The sequence below is a fragment of the Malania oleifera genome, chromosome 6, assembly GCF_029873635.1.
Source record: "Malania oleifera isolate guangnan ecotype guangnan chromosome 6, ASM2987363v1, whole genome shotgun sequence".
In the NCBI taxonomy this organism is placed as follows: Eukaryota; Viridiplantae; Streptophyta; class Magnoliopsida; order Santalales; family Ximeniaceae; genus Malania; species Malania oleifera.
Window position 1 is genome coordinate 36,609,008 of NC_080422.1, and position 21,289 is coordinate 36,630,296.

General features: G+C 37.8%; 1 protein-coding gene across 1 annotated transcript; it reads left to right on the forward strand.

Annotated features, from left to right (window-relative positions):
* Positions 1-9,228: 9,228 nt before the first annotated feature.
* LOC131158274 (heat shock 70 kDa protein) lies at positions 9,229-11,972 on the forward strand. Its single transcript, XM_058113016.1, has one exon. It carries the CDS (start codon positions 9,801-9,803, stop codon positions 11,712-11,714), a length of 1,914 nt encoding a protein of 637 aa, XP_057968999.1. The 5' UTR covers positions 9,229-9,800; the 3' UTR covers positions 11,715-11,972.
* The last annotated feature ends 9,317 nt before the right edge of the window (positions 11,973-21,289 follow it).

Here is a 21,289-nt window from a genome sequence, read left to right on the forward strand (position 1 = left end):
AACCTCGTTGAAGAGATTAATAGATAATTCATCGACGAACTCCCCCTTCGTCGACGAAATTTAGAGTTGCCCAAGTTGCCACGTAGTTTGCTGCCACCTTCCATTTTCCTCTCTCTTTAATATTTAAATACCATTATTCCTCGGGTCATTACACCACGTCATACCCAATGGACCAACTCTCTGCTTCTCAAGCAAACTCACCGTAGTCCACCAATGCCCGACCTCTCTAGACAGTTGGAAAGTAGCAAAAATGACTCTCTGCCTACCTGTGCAGTGGAAGACTTCCAAAATCCTCTCAATCTTCGTGACCCAGTCCTCTGCTATAATCAGATTGGGTCCTCCTGAAAATGACAGAAGGTGCATAAGTGTGAACCTCTCGATGGTACACCCCGCATCGATAGGAGAGCTCTCGCATCTTTAAACACTCTGTCTGATCTCTCGTATATCCTGTCTCGTCAAACCTCGTGGCATGGAAGGAGAATCATCACTCATAGTCCCCTTGGAGCCACTATCCAAGTTGTTATCCTTGGGCTCCATTCTGAAAACAGAATATGAATCAGTTAGAATTCCTATATCGTACACAGTTAACACAATAATTAGAACTAATCATGTCAACTACCACTCTAACGGGTCCAGGTCTGTCCTATCACACTGACACGAATCCATCAATGGTTTGCCATGATCTTTCTAAAATTGTCATTCTAGGAAGGACACAAAACACCACCAACGAGTCCCTGTCTAGCAACAACACAATCCTCGACCTACTCTACCCATTTCCTACATCCTATACTCTGATATGTACACATAAATACACCTAACCAAGTCTACAAGACCTAACAACCTAGTTAGCTCTGATACCAAGTAGTCACGCCCAGAACCTGGCGATGGGTCCCAAGTGTGAAAATAGTAACCTAACATGTCTCTGTATCAATTAAACATATATGATACAATACCAGAAAAGGGTCCAACCCCGTGGGGTATACGGAAACCCTATAAAACATACACATACACATCCATACTCATCAAATACATAGCGAAAACTATTCAATCTATCCATATAACATACCATACCAGAGTCTATACAACACAAGGATATATGTTCCCATAATTACAAAACAAACTCCGGGTATCTACAAAAACCATCACGACAACCCGGTTACAAAACTCATACCTATCCAGGCACTAACTGTAGCTCAACGACACCCCCGCTTCCGGATGCTAGGATGTTAGTTTCGACTACCCGAAGGATCTGAAAACATTTGTATATACATTCGGGGTGAGACTCCTCTTAGTAAGGAAGAAAGCAAGTTATATCAGTGTGTGGCATATCTTAGTAAGGAAGAAAGCAAGTTATATCAGTGTGTGGCATACCAGTGTTATTTTACGTAAAACATAACACCATACAATACGATACAGTTTCGAAACATTTCCATACAGTTTCATACAGTTCTATATAGTTCCAATATTTTCACAAATCCATTCCAGTACATACGATACCCAAACATACAGTCAGTGTTGTCACACTCAAACAACTGAAACCTTGTGATAACCGAAGCCTCACAATGGTACGTCGCCAATACGGTGTAGCTCACACCCATCGGTGACCAGCCAAAACACACTGATGATATTTTACACCCTCAGATATAGAGCTGGACACTCTCGCCCATGGTAATGAACCGGTACATGTCGCAGCGTACGGTAATTAGCCGCCACTTAGCTGCTTCAACGTACAGTAATTAGCTGCCACTAGCTGATTTCACAAAACCTGGAATCATTTTAGAACTCATGTTCCTATACTCATCAGCATACGGTAATTAGCCGGCTCTAGCTATTTTACAAAATTCCTGGAACAATTACATACGACCATACATTCCACACTTATTTGATATACCATAATCATATCGTTTTCCAACTCAAGCATACAATTTTATACAAATAGGGATACGGTCACCTCAATAATACAGTTTAAATACCACATACAATTTTCCAAACAAAGTAGAGATAATACTCAAAAATCTTATTTTTTTCGAAAACTGTAACCCGAAAATCCCATATTTACTCCATAGATTTCCCCAAATAAGTAGTCAAAACATAAATACGAACGTAACTTACAAGTTTACCAATCTCGATTTCAAAAATAAACTGATATAAACTGAATCCCTTTACCTTAACCTAAAATCGAACCACGAACTCTACGGTCCCCAAAACTACGAACCGAGACACCAAAACCTAAACAACGCAGAACAATACTTCCTTACAATTTGTACTACTACATATATTTTGAAACATAATAGAAATTGAGCCTTACCTCGATTTTGGACCAAAACCCAAAACTGCTCGAAACGAGATTTCGATCCACTATTCACAAAGAGAATCCTGCCATGATCTACGCGGTAACGTCGAATTTACGAATCAGGAAATGAACAACGAAGAAATCTAGAAAGAGAGAGTGGTCTTCAAGTTTTAGAGAGAGAGAGAGGGAGAGGATTTTTTTTATATTTCTTAGTGATTAAGCAATGGAAACTGATATTTATAGCCTTTGACTAGGCCACCCTCGTCAATGAAATGGCGTCCTCATCGATGAGACATTGAAGACATCTGGTCGACGAGATGGTGACCTCGTCGACGAACTTGGGATTCCTGGTTTCCCAAAATCTCTCTGCTTCTCCTCATCGACAAGCAACACATGGACTTCGTTGACGAACACTAGCTTCGTCGACAAACTCTACTCAATTACCATTTTACCCTTCTTTTATATAATTAATCCATATATCATGGTTCAGGTTCTTACACGCTGTCCGCTCAAGTTCTCCCTCTCAGTTATCTTCGTTTCTAGCGATATCCCTCAGCTTCATTTCCGACGATACCTATTAGCTCTCCTAGTTCTTGAAGCAGTTCTCCCGTCTCTCTCCTTTTTTCATCTATATCTTATTTTCTTCGGTGTGTTATCATTGCCGCTCTCGCATGAACATAGTCCTTGGCTGCATCTCTATTTTTTTGGCATCTCTCTCGACTCTCTGTATCTCAATCAATGACCGTCATTAAGCCCTTTGACGGATTACCATCTCTCTCAGTTTGCGGCGCCTGCTGTCTCTCAGTCACGGCCCTCATATATCCAGCTCATTAGTTCGTCTTCTCTGGCTGTCTCTGTCAGCTCTTCGATTTCTCGTCTCCGGCGCTCGTTGTTTTTTCAGTATCTATTTTTCGATCATCTTTTCAGGCTTCTCTAGATCATTCCGTTCTAGCGTCACTCCCTGCTCTCTTTGCTCTCAGTGCAACTCTAGCGCTTACTATTTTGGCTGTCTTGTAGGCACAGCAGCGTCATTGCTTGGATTTCTTGATTACGAGCTTCCTTCAACAGTCGTTTCTCATGAGCCTTAGCTGTCTCAAAGTCATTTCTCTTCAATGGTTATTTCCACGAAGGGTAGCTCAGATATAGACTCAGCACGATCAAGCGAATTCTCAATAAGTTCTCTCATAGTAGTGTAAAGGAAATTCCCAGGATATTCGAATCTAGCACTGTTCTTATTCTCTGCAAAGAACTTGATTCAACTCTAGTGAACGAAAAAATTGAATTAAGCTCTTCTTTGGAAAATTTTTTGTGGTTGATCGTCTCCGGGTATCCCTCAAGCCTCCGATCATCTTCTCCGGTATCTATTCAGTTTTTTCACTCGTCAGTGGCATTCCTTGTCTCAGTTTCAGCTCGCCTTAGTGGTCTTAACACTCTAAGGACACTTTCGACTTCTCTAATTAAACTCGAAGATTATCAAATGGAAGGTTTATATTTTTGGTCATTGAAAAGATTGGATTTGACCCGATTCAGTGGTTTGATTCATCTGAACTAATCTGACATTATGGAAGCATCTGATTCTTCAATGGCTACAAATATTGTCACAGATTCTTCAACCTTTTCTGAGATTGTTATCCTTGGTCTCACCAACGAACGATACCATCAACTCTTGGATATTCTATCACCCTTGAACACCAACTCTGCCAATTTTGCTGGTAATCTTGCCTCTTGCCTCTTGCCATTCTACTTCTCTTTCTAATACTAAATGGGTTGTTGATTTAGGTGCCTCCAATCATATGACTTCCAATTTGTCTTCTCCTGATAATATTCAACTTCTCAATCAAACATGCCCCATTAAGCTTCCCAATAGTGACATTGTTCCTATAACTCATACCGGCACTATGTGGTTTTCTTCTAATTTCTCTTTTTCTAATGTTCTTTATGTGCCTTCATTTAAATTTAATTTATCGTCCATCAGCAAACTTACCACTGATCTCAATTGTGTTGTTATATTTTTTCCTACCTTTTGTGTCTTTCAGGACCTATCAACGAGGAGGCTGATTGGAACATGTGAAGTACGGGATGAGTTTTACCACTATAAACCCCCCTCTGCCTCAGTTTTCCACTCTCAACGTGATTCTGACACTACTTTTTGGCACCAACATCTTGGTCACCCTTCTATTTTATGTATTCCGAAAACCTTAAATATTTCTTCTTCTCGTTTACCTTATGATGTTTGTGTTAGAGCAAAGCACACTCGTTTACCTTTTTCTTTGAATACAAATAAGAGCACATTTTGTTTTAATCAGATTTATTGTGATATATGAGATGGTTATTCTACAGCTTCACTTTTTGGTGCACATTATTTTTTAACAATCGTGGATGATTACTCACGTGCTACATGGGTCTATTTTATGTGCATGAAATTTGATACTTTCACTTGCCTTAAGAATTTTTTTGTCATGGTTAAAAATCAGTTCAATTGCACTGTTAAGCACATGTGCACTGATAATGGTCAAAAATTTCCGTTCACTCGACTTCAAACCTTTTTGCATGATCAAGGCATTTTTCATGAGTGCACATGTGTGGAGACACCTCAACAAAATGGTGTTGCCAAGCATAAACATTGTCATCTTCTTAATGTGGCTCGGTGTTTACTTTTTCAAACTAATCTTCCCATCTCTTTTTGGGGTGAATGCATTCTCATAGCCACTTATTTAATTAACTGCACTTCTTCACCCAGCCTCAATCATAAGTCCCCTAAACTTCTTTTTCAGAAACCACCATCATATACCCACTTGCGAGTGTTTAGGTGCTTGTGTTATGCCTAAACTGCTCATCAACACCGCGATAAATTCTCTCACCGTGCTCTTCGATGTGTTTTCTTAGGTTATCCTACTCATCATAAGGCTTATCGTGTTTACGATTTTGAAAACAAAAAAAATTTTCATCACCCGTGATGTCACTTTTGAAGAAAATGTTTCTCCCTATCATCTCATCTCTCTAACTCTTACATCTTCTCAAGTCCTTCCTCTTCTTATTCTTGATATACATCCTTCCTACATTTTACCTCCTCTACCAACCATATTGTTAGAAAAGGTGTATTCCCAAGAAGGGGGGGGGGGGGACGAATTGGAATTTTAAACTTTCTTCCTAAGTTCAACTAATCCTATAATTAGTATTGCACAAACCTAGGGTCTTTCTATGCAATTCCAAATGCGTAGATAAAAATGATGTGGAAATTAAATCAAATGCATCATTCACACCATAACATACATGTGCGGTAAATATAAAGTACATAAATATAAACAAGGCACACAATATGTTATTGAGGTTCGGCCAACTGTGCCTACGTCCCCGCCTCTAGCTCACAAGCCAGAGGATTCCACTAATAGCTCACTTAAGGGTGGAGTGGCACAGTTTACAATCAGGTCAAATTAACACAGGGCTAACCTCAACCTTAACCAGGTCAATTAGCAGGGTTGACCTCAACCTACACGCCTTAACAGGACGACGCACCTAGCTTTCTTAACCGGGTCTAAGCCAATCTGGGACTATTCCAGGATTAGTCTCCCTCTTCAGGCATGTGCCTAGATATATAACAAATGTGTATATAATTAGATTGTACAGTGATTGTGCTTTCGTGTAAAGCAGATATGTACCCAAATGCACGCAATAACATACACCACAATATGATTCAATATGTAAGCTCAATGTGGTCTAGATGGTTCAACTCTCAAAAGTATTTTCTATCAGTGTAATGCGTACGTGAGAGTGTCAAACAAGCAATCTTTGTATCATAAGATATTCAGCAAATAAGTTCACACAAAGATGTCGAGTCTCAAGTATTTCAATTAGCAAGATATCTTAAGCATATAAGTATCAAATGATGTATATGCTTGGTTTGCAAAAGATGTGTAGTCTTTGTATTCAGCAAATAATATATAAGTGAAAGAATATTGTAACAAAGATCACTATTACAAACACAAATATCTTTTCACAAATGTATCAATATAAATCACACAAGATATTTGAGTATATTTTGAAAATGATTTTGCAACCCAAAAACAAATACAAGCTTCCTAAGATATTGCAACATAAATGCAATACTCAGAAACTTAACCAAGTCTTCTTAGGATAGGCTTATTAGCAAAAGCCCCCTAAGAACACTTAGGTTTAGCCCTCGTAAAAATCGAATCAATCAATCAAGTGTGTGAGAGCAAACCTATTTAGATTAGCACTCAATCAACTTACAAAGGGTTTAATCAGTATGAGAATGTAAGTATGAGTGTAGGAGGCTCAAATATGAGTATTATAAGATTTGGAAATTTCAGAGAATTTCTCCTAATTAAAGTGGTTAATTCATGCTAATTTTCTCAAATGATCTCATATATATAGACATAGGAGAAAATATGACTGTTGGGGACCTATTGGGTATTATTATGGAAGTTTAATGATGTTTAAAGCATTTTAACCCTGTTTAAAAAATATTTATCCGCGATAAAAATCAGGGCAACCCGAGAGGTCTGGTCGACCAGGACTCAAATGGTTCGGTCGACTAGGAGGTTTTTGAACTGAGGGCTCGGTTGACCGAAAGTGGGCGATTTCCCAAATTTTTGAGGTTCGGTTGACCAAGCCATTTTGAATTGGCTGGTTCGATCGACCAGACCACTGGGATTTCTCTCGAGAACCCTCGGTCGACTAGGTAGTTGGAGTACAAAATTGGCTCGATCGACCAAATGGTCAAAATGTTGACCTAGGGAGGTTTCGATCGACCGGGGCTTTTTGAACTACTTGGTTCGGTCGACCAGGTGGTCAAACTGTTGACCATAGAGGGTTTCGGTCGATTGGGGCTTTTTGAACAATTCTGGTTCAGTCGACCAGGGCCTTGGTCAATCAGTTGACCTAGGGAGGTTTCGGTCAACCAGGCCAAAATGAACTGACTTGGCTGGTCGACCGAAAGTGCACCATGTGTGCATTTCGGTCCCGTTTCAAAACATACAAACCTTGTTCAAGTGCCTAACAAACATATGTGTAAATGTGTGTGTCCTAGGATCACTTGAGGTCCAATTTGAAGACACCAAAAAAGTCTGATGTCGGTCGACCGAAGGGTAAGCCCTAAGGTCTTTCTATGGTCATTTTTGGTTTGTATCTAGTTTGAGCTTACAAAATAAATCATACATGTGATGTGTGTGCTTATTACAAACCGGATACCCTAATTACTATTATAGAAAAATTTCACTACAAAAATATTACAATCAAGAACATAAATTTATCTTCAAGTTTTACTTGCTTTGTGCACATCCCGATCTTAACATTCTTAGTTCCTGCACAAAAACTCAAACACTCATTAAATACAATGAGTATTTGTCATAATCAAAACCTGGCGTGACCAATAAGGTCAACACATACCTAACCCTAGCCCTTCATCTCTCCCTCCTTCTCCCTTGGTCTCCTCCCCGACACCCCCACGCTCACCCCCTTCCCCACCACCCCCTCCACCCATCTCTTCACGGCCCAAACGAGTTGTCACATATCCCTCTTACTTGGCTGATTATATCTGCCCTACTTTACCAAAATCCTCCATGACTTTATAAGTTTCAAGATTAATATCTATCCAGTCCCACATCATCTCTGTGAGCAGTTCCAAAGCTAGTATAAGATCCTCTTAACTCTCTCTTCTTAACACTTAGGTTTTGAGGATGAGTTCTCTAACATGGTATCAGAGCTGGGCCTTGAGCTGCTTAGCTCCTTTGTGGGCTGGACTTCTCCTCGCCACATTTCCCCCATGGGCTCTTGTCGCCTTATTTCTCTCATGGGTTTGAGGGAGAGTATTAATGTCCATCCAGTTCTACATCATTTCTGTGAGTAGTTCCAAAGCCAGTATAAGATCCTCTTAGCTCACTCTCCTTAACACCTAGGTTTTGAGAATTAGTTCTCCAACACTAGAAACAACAAATATGTTAATATCATTAAAACATATTAAACATGATTATGTAACCATCAAAACTAACAGATTTATTTAAGTTATCAATTTTCTATTTTTGTTATTATTTTTCTATTTTAAGAAAAAAATTTAAAAGTCACATTTTATAATTTTTTTTTTATTTGAGCAATCTATTGTCAGAATACTTTAATATTCAAAAATATTTTTTTTTGAAATAAATCATTCATTTTATATGTAAATTTTTATTAAAATGAAAATGAAATGATTAAGTGAATTTATAAAATTTATAAAAAGTTGAAAAGAATAATAAATTCAAAGAACAAATTATTTTTACAAATATTTTTAAACTTGTATTCTTTCTTGTATTTTTATTGTTTCAATTATGCTTTTTAGCTTTTATTTGGTTCAAATAAAAAAAATGAACATTCTATCAATCAAGTTTATAATTACTTTTTCCAAAAAATATATAGATATATATTAGGTTAAAAAATATTGACCTTTTCTGAAATTTGACAAAAAGGCACATACTTCTTTTGAAGTTTTAAGAAAACGCAAAAGCCTAGGGATTTCAAAATTTCCACATACTTATCTTGAAATTTGGGAAAACAAAAAATTAGAGTTATAATTGTCCTAAAAATCAAATATCAAAGATGTTTGTGTGGTTTCTAAAATCTCATGAGAAGTCAGTTAAAATTTTAAAACCTTTTAATAGGTATTTATCTTTTTGTCAAACGTAGAAGAGGTTAATATTTGTGCTCAAAATATTAATTAAGTGCATTGCTAATTTTTAATTTTGTTTTTAACTGTAGTTTATGTCTTCAAATTTTTAATAGTGACTCCTGAAGGTCTCTTAACGGTTCTTTAAACTCAATACAACAAGCTGGCTCAGTATCAAGGTCTATTAGAATAACAAAATTTGTTTCAACTTCTTTACTCTTTATATATATATATATATATAGTCATAAATCAGCATAACAACACATACTTGCACTATAATACCGAAATTTCGTCCATTTAAATTGATCCAACGGCTGAGGGAAAAGGTAAAAGATTAAAAACACAAATTTAAAAAATTAAAACTAAATTGTCTTTTTGCAATTATTTTGAAATATTGAAATAAAAAATAAAATCTATTTTGTATAACTAAACAAACTCTTACACCATCCTCCAGTCCAAAACCTTTACCCCAGGCCCATCTTTTTATTGGTCTGGGCTCTAGTTAAACCACAAGCCCAGCCCAACTCGAACTCCTCGCTTCCCCAACGCTCCAGAACTCTCTCTCTCTCTCTCTAGAATTCACTGGTGGCCTCCGTTCTCCGCCTTTCTTAGTGGCTGACTCACCTTTTTCCTTCCCGCCAAATTCCAAAAACATCTGGAAGTTTCTCCATTCCCTCGAAAAACCCCTATATATACACATATACTCAACCTCCAATTTCCAACCCAGAACAAATCGAATCGAATACTGTGATTTCCAAATCATCTCAGCTTAAGCATTCTAAAACCCACTCAAATTATTTGCTCTGTTTTTCAAGTTCTTTGAAGTTTCTTGCAGAAGCTCCATCAATGGCGTCAAAATCTCAGGGAAAGGCCATTGGAATCGACCTCGGCACCACCTACAGCTGCGTGGGGGTATGGCAGAACGACCGCGTAGAGATCATACCCAATGACCAGGGCAACAGGACAACCCCTTCCTACGTCGCCTTCACCGACACCGAACGCTTGATCGGCGACGCAGCCAAGAACCAAGTCGCCTTGAACCCCTCCAACACCGTCTTCGACGCCAAGCGCCTCATCGGCCGCCGATTCTCGGACCCCTCGGTGCAGAGCGACATGAAGCTCTGGCCGTTCAAGGTAGTCGCAGGCCCCGGCGACAAGCCCATGATCGTCGTCACTTACAAAGGCGAGGAGAAGAAGTTCGCCGCCGAGGAGATTTCTTCCATGGTGCTCACCAAGATGAAGGAGATCGCCGAGACCTTCATGGGTCAAGCCGTGAAGAACGCCGTCATCACCGTTCCAGCGTACTTCAACGATTCGCAGCGGCAGGCGACGAAGGACGCCGGTTCCATTGCGGGACTTAATGTGATGAGAATCATCAACGAGCCGACGGCGGCCGCAATCGCTTACGGTTTGGACAAGAAGGCGTCGAGGTCCGGCGAGCATAACGTGCTAATTTTCGACCTCGGCGGCGGAACTTTCGACGTTTCTCTGCTTACGATCGAAGAGGGGATTTTTGAGGTGAAGGCCACCGCCGGAGATACCCATCTCGGAGGCGAAGATTTTGACAACAGACTTGTGAATCATTTTGTTGCGGAATTCAAGAGAAAGTATAGAAAGGACATAAGCGGAAATGCAAGAGCTCTGAGGCGGCTGAGGACGGCGTGCGAGAGAGCGAAGAGGACGCTGTCATCAACGGCGCAAACCTCCATTGAAATTGATTCGCTCTATGAAGGTATCGATTTCTACTCCACACTAACCAGAGCACGGTTCGAAGAATTGAACATGGATTTGTTCAGGAAATGTATGGATCCCGTGGAGAAATGCCTTCGGGACTCGAAGATCGATAAGAGTCAGGTTCACGAAATCGTCCTCGTCGGTGGGTCGACGAGAATCCCCAAAGTTCAGCAGCTCTTGCAAGATTTCTTTAACGGCAAGGAACTCTGCAAGAGCATTAATCCCGACGAGGCCGTCGCGTACGGCGCTGCGGTTCAAGCGGCGATTCTGAGCGGCGACGCGAACCAGAAGGTCCAAGACTTGCTTCTGCTCGACGTCGCGCCTCTCAGCCTCGGAATCGAAACCGCCGGCGGCGTGATGACGGTTCTGATCCCGAGAAACACGACGATCCCGACCAAGAAGGAGCAGATCTTCTCCACTTATTCCGACAATCAGCCCGGAGTACTAATTCAGGTGTTTGAAGGGGAGAGGGCTCGAACTAAAGACAATAATCTTCTGGGGAAGTTCGAGCTCACAGGAATCCCGCCGGCGCCGAGAGGTGTTCCCCAGATCAACGTTTGTTTTGACATCGACGCGAACGGAATCTTGAATGTGTCAGCCGAGGACAAGACGGCGGGGGTGAAGAACACGATTACGATTACCAACGACAAGGGGAGGCTGAGCAAGGGTGAGATTGAAAAATTGGTGAAGGATGCAGAGAAGTATAAGGCGGAAGACGAGGAAGTGAAGAAGAAGGTGGAAGCGAAAAACTCCCTTGAAAACTACGCGTATAATATGAGGAACACCATCAAGGACGAGAACAGCGCCGGAAAATTGAATCCAGCGGAGAAGCAGAAGATTGAGAAGGCTGTACAGGACACGATCGAGTGGTTGGAGAGGAATCAGTTGGCGGAAGTGGAGGAGTTTGAGGATAAGTTGAAGGAGTTGGAGGGGCTGTGCAATCCAATTATAGCGAAAATGTATCAGGGCGGCGGCGGAGACATGCCCGGTGCTGGGGCTGGTCCGAAGATCGAAGAGGTTGATTGAGTTGAACTGGAGCATTTAATTCCATGGGTCCATTAGCAGTTCAGCGTTGGGATTCATGATAGCTCTGTTTTGGCTTTGTCTTTTTAGTTGTGGTTTGTGGGTTCTAAATGGTTGGGGATTTGAAGAAGAGTATAAGGGCAAAGATGTAAATCAACCAAAGAATATAAGGGCAAAGATGTAAATCTACCACTTTTTGCCTTGCTTTTTTGTGTGATAAAATTGAAATAATAGAGTCTACCATATATGCTTCTTGAGTTTTGTCTCCGCGTGAGGTATTTTTTATTTTATTTTATTATCTTTTTGGTGTTTATTTTTTTAATTAATATTTTTATTATTTTATTTTCAGTATTATAAATAATTTTTAAATTAAATAGTTGTAGATATTTGCATATTTGATACAGCACTCTAAATATATATTTGATATAAGTAATTGTAACTTAACCATAATGTTATAGTATTTTTATATCATTAGTAATTTTAATTTAATTAAAATTTTAAACAAATTAAAGTGTGAGACCCCGCTGAAAAAAAGAAAATAAAAAATGGCATAATAACCAATAAAGCTTCCAACTATATTATAATATTTTTCTTTAATATTATTGTTAGTATAATGTTCCTAAGTTACCCTTTGTATATTTCCTAAGTTACCTTTATACTATTGTATACTTCCTAAGTTACCCTTGTATACCCTGCCTCCTTTAGTTATAAAGTCTTGTACACTGGTAATAAGAAATTAGACAAAGAGTTTCTCTTTTAATGTGATATCAGAGCCTAGGGTACTTTAATTTTTTATTCTTGCCGTCGTCGTCCTCTCCAGCTCTCCTTCACTAATGTTGCTCGTCCTATCGAGATTATTTTGAATGACTTCAACTACAATGCGTGGGCTCAACAAATATCTATTTTTTTGATTGGTTGACGATTATGATGTTTTGTCATTGGAACAAAACCAAAACTGTCACGCAATCCACAGAGGAGTTTGATGAGGCTCTTGATGAATGGGAAAATACTGTAAGATCATTTCCTGATTTATTAATACCTTAATTCCTACTATTCAAAATCTACTTCCTAAGTTTCATAATATCAAATTTGCTTGAGATTTTTTAGTTAAACGATACAACTGTGGCAATGATGCTACTCTCGAGTTTCAGTTGAAAATTAAGCTTTCTCTGATGCATTAGGAACTTGGACAGTCTATTGCCGAGTTTCATGCTCAGGTTGGTGGCATTTGTGATCAGCTTTCTCATGCTGACCTTGCTTTTTCTAATGAGCAATCAATTAAGCTTTTTGTTGCATATTAAGATTGTTGTTAGTTCTTATATTTTATGATGCATATTTGAGATGAATTTGAAAATACTCGAACTTCTTTGTTACATCGATCTCCTCTTCCTACACTTGAGGTTGCTCTTGCGGAACTCATTTCTGAGGAGACACGACAATAGACTCGTCGGGTTCATTCTACCCATATGATTTTAGCTACTGCTCCATCTAGCTCCTCTACTCTTGCTGCGGTTGATGCTTCTCCTAGACCATGTCGTTTCAATGGTCAGTGCCACTATTGTAAGGAAGAAAGTCATCGTATTTTCGATTGTCCTATGAAGAAGGCCAAGGATTCTAGGAATGCTCTTAAGGCTAAGACATCTTCCTCTTCCAGGCCTGTTGCTGCTGTCTCCACTAGCTCCTCAATTTCTGCTCCATCTTCTGCACCTCCTTTGTCGTCTCTTTCTGTAGCTTACCTTAAGACAATTATCACTCAGGTTCTCTCCCACACTTCAACTGCCTTATCAGTCTCCATAGGTATCTCTACACCTTGGTTTATTGATTCTGCATGTTGCAATCATATGATCTCTAATTCCTCTTTAGTGACGCATAAGTAGTCTTTAAACCATGTTCCTTTAATTTATACTGCTGATGGTTCACATATGTCTATTAGTCATCTTGGTCATGTTTCTACTCCTGTTTTTTCTGTCTCTAACACATATGTTGTGCCTAATTTGTCTCTCAATCTCCTTTCTGTTGGTCAACTTGTTTGAAATTAGGAATAACTTCCCAAGAGGAGGTGGGGGGGGGGGGTGAATTGAACTTTTAAAAAATTTCTTTTAATTCCTTTATAGAATTCTTAAACTTTTTTCATTTTTTTTAATCAATTTGTGACTTATTTGTTTAATTTGTTAAGCACTCAAGAACTTAGTTTCTTTATTTAATCCTTAACCATACAAACATCCAATCATTCAATCAAACCAATCAACTATAATTAGAAAGCAAACAACCAAGCCAATACACAACACTTATGTAATATAAAAACTCAAGATGATTGTTTGTTTATATTAGCCAAATTTGAACCAAGCCTTGTATAAATGGATTTACTTAATATGATGTTCAATACAACATTCAATCACTCTTTCCAAATATTCAAAACTCAAATAAACTTTCAGTTAATTTATCTTTGAGTGTTTAACCAAGAAACATACTCTCGTATGGTTTTCACAAGATATGATTTAACCAACGTACTCCCTTTCAATTTCCGCAACCCAAATCAAAATTAAACTTTAAGTTTACTTGATTTCCAAATATGCGCAGTATATTTGATTTTCAATCTAAACCATCCACGCAATTTAAATATGTACTGAAAATAAAAAGTAGAGAAAGAGAGAGTGAGACAGAGATTTTTACAAGGTTCGGCTTATACCCAGCCTACGTCCTCGCCTTTGGCAAACCATCAAAGGATTACTAAACCTATTCCTTTAACAGGCGGAACAAACCTTTACAACACTCATTGGTTAAGGCTAGAGTCCGCCTTCTCCAAACGATATCCCCTCGTCCGGTCACTCCTTAACTAGGTTAGAGCCCGCCTCTTTAAGTAATATCCCCTTGCTTAACCAACAATCCAAACAACCCTTGGAATCGTCAATCTACAAGATACAAATCAAATAGATGCATACAAAGAACTTGCTCCTCAAAGAGCTGGTTAGTACATCAATTACAGCACAACTAATATACTTCAAAGTAAACAATAATATGGAAATTAACTTGAAGCTCAATGAAGTATATCATCGATTAATTCATTTAATGATTGAAAGATTTAGAATTTGTAGCACAATTCCGGTGGAAGAAGATCAACAAAATCTCAGTTGAATTCGTGCACAATATGTGAGCTTGAGAGCAAGAGAGAGCCTTGAGAATTTAAGAGACTTTGAATTTTTTCAAAATTTGAATTCTTAGTTGTGTTGATTCAATGATCTTTGAGGCTTAATTTATAGACTTTAAAAAGTGTATAACTTGATCCTCAAGTGGTTTGAAGTATTCCCCAAGTTTCCATAAGTTTTGAGCCACAAACAACCCCATTTAAAAATTTGACCGTTATGAGAAAATTCATAACAGCCGCGTGACAGATGACTGTCCATTTTGGGCAGTCATCTGGCCAGTTAAAACAAAGGGGCAGTAAGGTGTCAGTCGTCTGTGCAAACACGCACAGACGTCTCATTTTGCTCTAACAGTCGTCTGTCAAGTTCTTGATAGTTGTCTGTCATGTTGTCAACTTCGAGCACCCTTCAGTATTTTGGTTATAACTTTTTCTGTATAACTCCAAATTTGATGATCTTGGTGTAAAATGAAAGCTAAGAGAAAATAATACAACTTTCATGTTGAACACATTTTAAAATAAATATTTTTTTGATGGAGAAAAATGTGCATCAATGCAGATATAGAAAAATTGACAACATTTGAGAAATCCTTTTTTTTTTGTGCTTTTCATTCCAAAACTGATTCTAACATTTTTAAAACAATTTTTGACCTTATAAAAATATTTTTCAAGTATGTTCAAAGGTATCTAGGTCCAATAACTTTACCTAAGAGTTTCATGCATCCATATTGAAATTCTTTGAAGTACTTACATGAAATTTCCTAGACTTTTTTAATTCTTGAATTCCTTGATGCCTTTATACTTGTTTCATCTTTCTTAGAGCTTTCCATGTTGATCACTTGGGCTTTCATTCTTTGAAGCTGTTTCTTTAATATCAATGCTCTCATGATCTTCAAACTTTAAACTTTAAATCCATGCTTCAAGCTTGATATAATCATCCTTATATGAGGTACAAGCTCTTATGAACTCTTTAACCTTGCATTCTTCATTTAGTCCTGAAAATATATCACTTAACATAGCATGTTAAGATCCACTTATTTGTTAGCATCAAAATAGGATATTAAGCCTTGTAAGGCCAACATTGTTGAAAGTGGTTTGATTTTAACCTTTTCTCACAAAGGTTGTGATGCGCAGGATCCGAAGACGGGCCAGCTTGTTGGGACCGAGCGTAATGTTGGTCGCCTTTTTGAGCTCGCGTCTGTGCATTTGCCTCGTTCGTGTTCTCCTCCATCTCTTTCTGCTGCAGTGTCTTATCGTGTTTGGCATTCTCATCTCGGTCATGCCTCATTATTTCGTGTTCAGTCTTTAGCTTCTAGTGGTTGCTTTGGAAATGTTAAGTTTGAACCTTTTGATTGTATGTCTTGTCAACTTGGGAAACAGAAAGCTTTACCTTTTAATGAAAGTAATTCTTTGTCTTTTGCACCTTTTGATTTGGTTCATTCTGATATTTGGGGACCTGCTCGTGTCCCTACCAAGGGCGGGTCTCGTTACTTTGTTATTTTTTTCCTTGATTACTCTTGGTATACATGGATTTATCTTTTGCATGATTGCACTGGGTTACTTACTGTTTTTCGTGACTTTAAGAAAATTATTAAAACTCAGTTTAATCGCACCATTAAAGTCTTTTGGTCCGACAATGCCCTAGAATATACTTCTACTCCTTTCATTGCATAACTTCATGAGGCCGGCACCTTATCCTATCAATCCTGTCCATTCACCTCCCAACAGAATGGCCGTACTGACCATAAGCATCACCACATTCTTGACACTGTTTGCTCTAAACTCTTCTCTGCATCCCTCCTAGAATCCTTTTGGGGAGAAGCTGCTCTTACCCTTGTTTACACTATTAATCGGGTTCCAACCCCTACTCTCTCCAATAAATCTCCATATGAGGCTCTTTATGGAAAGGTACCTGATTATTCTCTTTTCAAAATATTTGGTTGTGCTTGCTTTTGTTTTTCTCCCACCTCCTGAACATACAAAACGTGAACCTCGTTCTTGTCTCTGTTGCTTTCTTGGTTATGGCATGGAACACAAAGGTTATCGGTGCTATGACCCCATAGCCAAGTGTCTTCGAGTCTCTCGGTATGTTCAGTTTTGGGAACACAAAATGTTCACTAGTATCTCTCCATTTTCTTTTGATTGTCCCTCATACTCTCCCATTTTCACTGACCTTGCCATATATCTCTCTCTTGATTTTTCCTCTAATGCAGATCATGACATCTCATTAGATGATCACTCCATGTCTGCCTCTCCCAAACTTGGCCCGTCTGATGATCATGCTGTCGCATCCACTCCGCCCGAGTCCTCTGATTTAGATGTCCGTCGTTCTAGTCGGGTAAGGGCACCTCTTACCTATCTTAGTGATTATCACTGTTTTTCTACTCTTGACTTCCTTCACGAGCCTCGTAATTATCGCGAAGCTTGTTCTGTTCCTATTTGGCAGCAAGCTATGTCTGAAGAACTTGACACACTTCACAAAACTCATACTTGGGACCTGGTTGACCTGCCTTCTGGAAAGACTGTAGTTGGGAACAAATGGGTGTATAAACGGAAAACGAACTCCAACGATTCTGAAGTAAGACATAAAGCTCGTTTAGTGGCAAAAGGCTTTACTCAGGAATATGACATTGATTATGAGGAGACATTTGCCCCTGTTGCTCATATTACCCCCATTCGCTCACTTTTGGCTATTGCCTCTGCTCGCCAATGGCCTTTATTTCAGATGGATGTCAAGAATGCCTTCTTACATGGTGATTTGGCTGATGAGGTATATATGCAACCCCATCCAAGTTATTCTCATCCTCCTGGTAAGGTCTATTGTCTCCGCTGGGCTTTATATGGGCTTAAGCAAACTCCTCATGCTTGGTTTGCCAAGTTCAGCTCCATTGTTGCATAGCTTGGGTTTGCCTTTAGCCCTTATGATTCAACCCTTTTTACCCATCACACAGCTACTGGCATCACTATTCTACTACTTTATGTTGATGATATGATCATTACTAGTAATGATACTTTTGGTATTCATGAGCTTAAACAAATTATGTGTTAGTAGTTTGAGATGAAAGACCTCGGTTCTCTTCGCTACTTCCTCGGCTTAGAAGTGTCTCCTACCTTTGATGGCTACTCTTTGACTCAAGTTAAATATGCTTATGATCTTCTCACACATGCCGGTATCACAGATTGTAAGATCACTAATAGTCCGCTGGAGCTCAACATCAAATTCCGTCCTACTGATGGGGAGCTCCTTCCCGATGCCACTCGTTACCGACAGCTTGTTTGGAGCTTGCTTTATCTCACTATCACTAGACCAGACATTGCCTATGCAGTGCACCTTGTTAGCCAGTTTATGTTGGCTCCTCATTTTGTTCACTATGCAACTGTTCTTCGCATCTTACGATATGTGAAGGGAACCCTATTTCATGGGCTTTTCTTTTCCTCTCACTCATCCTTGACGTTGCAGGTTTATTCAGATGCTGATTGGGCAAGGGTCCCTACTGATCGTCGGTCAACCACTGGTTTTCTTTTTCTACTTGGTGACTTTCTTATCTCTTGGAGGAGCAAAAAACAGACTGTTGTTGCTCGCTCTAGCACTGAGGCTGAGTATCAGGCTCTTGCTGATACAACTTTTGAGCTTCTTTGGCTTTGTTGGCTTCTCCATGATTTTGGTGTTCCTCAACCCTCGCACATTTCGCTTTATTGTGACAATCATAGTGCTGTCTAGATCGCTCACAACGATGTTTTTCATGAACGCACCAAACACATCAAGATCGATTGTCATTTTGTGCGTCATCATCCTAGAAAGGGACACTTCGCCTCTTGTCAGTTCCTTCGACTGATCAATTGGCTGATATCTTCACAAAGGCTCATCCACCTGATCGCCATCGTGCTTTAGTATGTAAACTCCAGTTGACATCTTCAATACCACCTTGAGTTTGAGGGGGGATGTTAGTATAATCTTCCTAAATTACCCTTGTACCCTTGTATACTTCCTAAGTTACCCTTGTATCCTTGTATACTTCCTAAGTTACCCTTGTATACCCTGCCTCCTTTAGCTATAAAGCCTTGTATAGTGTTAATAAGAAATCAGATAGAGAATTTCTCTTTTGACAACTATTATCATCCACTAACTAGATGATCTACTATTATTTAGCTTAGATAATCTAAATTTTTTTATCATTCATTACTCTAAATTAAATTCCATGATATATAATTAGTTCCTTGATAGATATTAAATTTTCATAAAATTGAAAGAGACTTTGAAAAGATGTAATTGTGTATTCTCCAAACTCTAGTTTTGTCAAATTTTTTTAAAAAAATTATGCCTTATTTGGCTCAGTGAATTTTTTTTTTTTTTTTTGAAATAAGATAGAATATAACTTAAATTTTGGGAATTAATGAAATAGTTATTCAACGTGTAATAAAAAATGAATAAACATTTTTGGAAGTAATTATTCTTTTATCTATTCCTTACTATGGATTTATAAAATATTTTATATTTTTATTTATTTTATATATAATAATATAATTTTTATATAACTAATTATATTTAATATAATAAAATTAATTTATTATCAACCGTAACCCAAAAGAAACATAGCTAACAACCCACCAAGGAAACAAAAATGGGAGAACAAGAGGAGAGGAGGGTTTTAAAATTAGGTGCAGTAGATTGTTTGGGTAAGTTGGGAACTTAGGAGAGGCTGAAAGAGTAGATTGGGTTTCTCTTTTGACTGTATAGTTAGTGGTGAGCATAATTCGGTTTTAATTGAATTAATCGATCAAATTCAATCAATTCGATTCAATTTTATAATTTGGTAAATTCAGTTATTCAGTTTTTGGATCGGTTATGGAAAAAGTGAATTTTGGTTAACCGATTTAACCAAATTATGTAATTAATTAATAATTAAATATAAATTATTTGGTTAAATTTTGAAAACATACAAATTATACAATCATTTTTTTTCATAATTAATTATAATTTGATTCGATTAAATTTGATTAACTAAATTAACTGAAAATTTGGTTCGACCGGGTATGGTTTTGTTAAGGAGGGTAATTCGGTTGGTTTGATTATACTGGAAAGTTAATCGAAAAATTTGGTTACTTTAGTTAATTTGACTATTTGGCCGAATTGACTGATTGCACATCCCTAGTACAGCCGACTGGCCACAATCCACGAAGCTCCCATGATCCAATTTTTTCTAAGCATTTTTGGTCTCATTTAAAACTCAATTTGTTTTTAGGTCTAAATCATTGGTGTGATGACCCCAAAAATATATTATAAGTAGAAGCCTGCATGTACAAAATATGTAGACATATACGAAAGTATTTCTCTGTTAAGATCCTTGATTCCATAATTGATATCTAAGAAAGACTTTATCTAAGTGAGTGGTCAGAGACCATTGTGGTTTAGTCGTTCCCTGGAGGTCAATCTAGTCAAAATGAAATTTCATAAGATAAATAGAGTAGATACTGTTTGTATACGTATATAAGTACATATAATAAAATAACAATACTTTATATAATAATAATAATAATAATAATAATAATAATAATAATAAGGAAGGGGACAAAACCCTTTTACATCACTTTTTCTTTAAAAATAAAGATAAAAATAAAAATAAAATAATAATAATGTAAGGAAGGGGACAAAACCCTTTCCCATCACTTTTTCTTTGGCTTCCCGTGACTTTCCTACAACACATCTCTCCCTACTCCCCTATTATTTTTCTTCTTAGTTCCTTCTCTTTTCCTATGCTAGCCCCACTCCCCTCTAATCAACTTCCACATACTCATTAATTGTGTTGTCTTCTTACATTCAATTTCTCGCAGCACCCTTGGCAATTTTGCAACTGCCCTCTCACCAAAAAATCTAATTTCAAAATTGGTCCCGCCCCACTGCCTATAAATAGAGAAGTTCTCTCTATTGAAATCTCATAACTTCTACATGAAAAATATATTTCCAAAGAAAGAGAAGGAAAAGTGAGTGATAGAATTAGTGGTAAAAAAGAATTTTTACACTTAAAATTCTCACTCCTCCACTCTTTCTAATCTCATTTTAAGAGTTAAAAGCTTGTTGTAGTCGATTCACAGGGTTAAAATAGAATAAGTAAATTTGATTATGTTAGGTTTTTATTAAATTTTACCCGAGTTTATTTTTAAGTATGTTTGATTATACCAATTTTATTTTTAATATACTTGCGTTTACTTTTAAGTTAAGAAATGTTCTAATTCCCTCAAGTAATTTACAACATTACTATTTTCTATTCAAGAAAAATATTTTTAGCATGAAAATTGTATGACATAAGCTTGTTAAATTTTATTGCACGTTTTACAAAACAATTAAGATATGGTAAAAGATTTTATGATGTTGTCCATGTTATTTCAAAAATTATATATACAATTTTTATAATGTTGCTTTAATTGCATAAAGTAT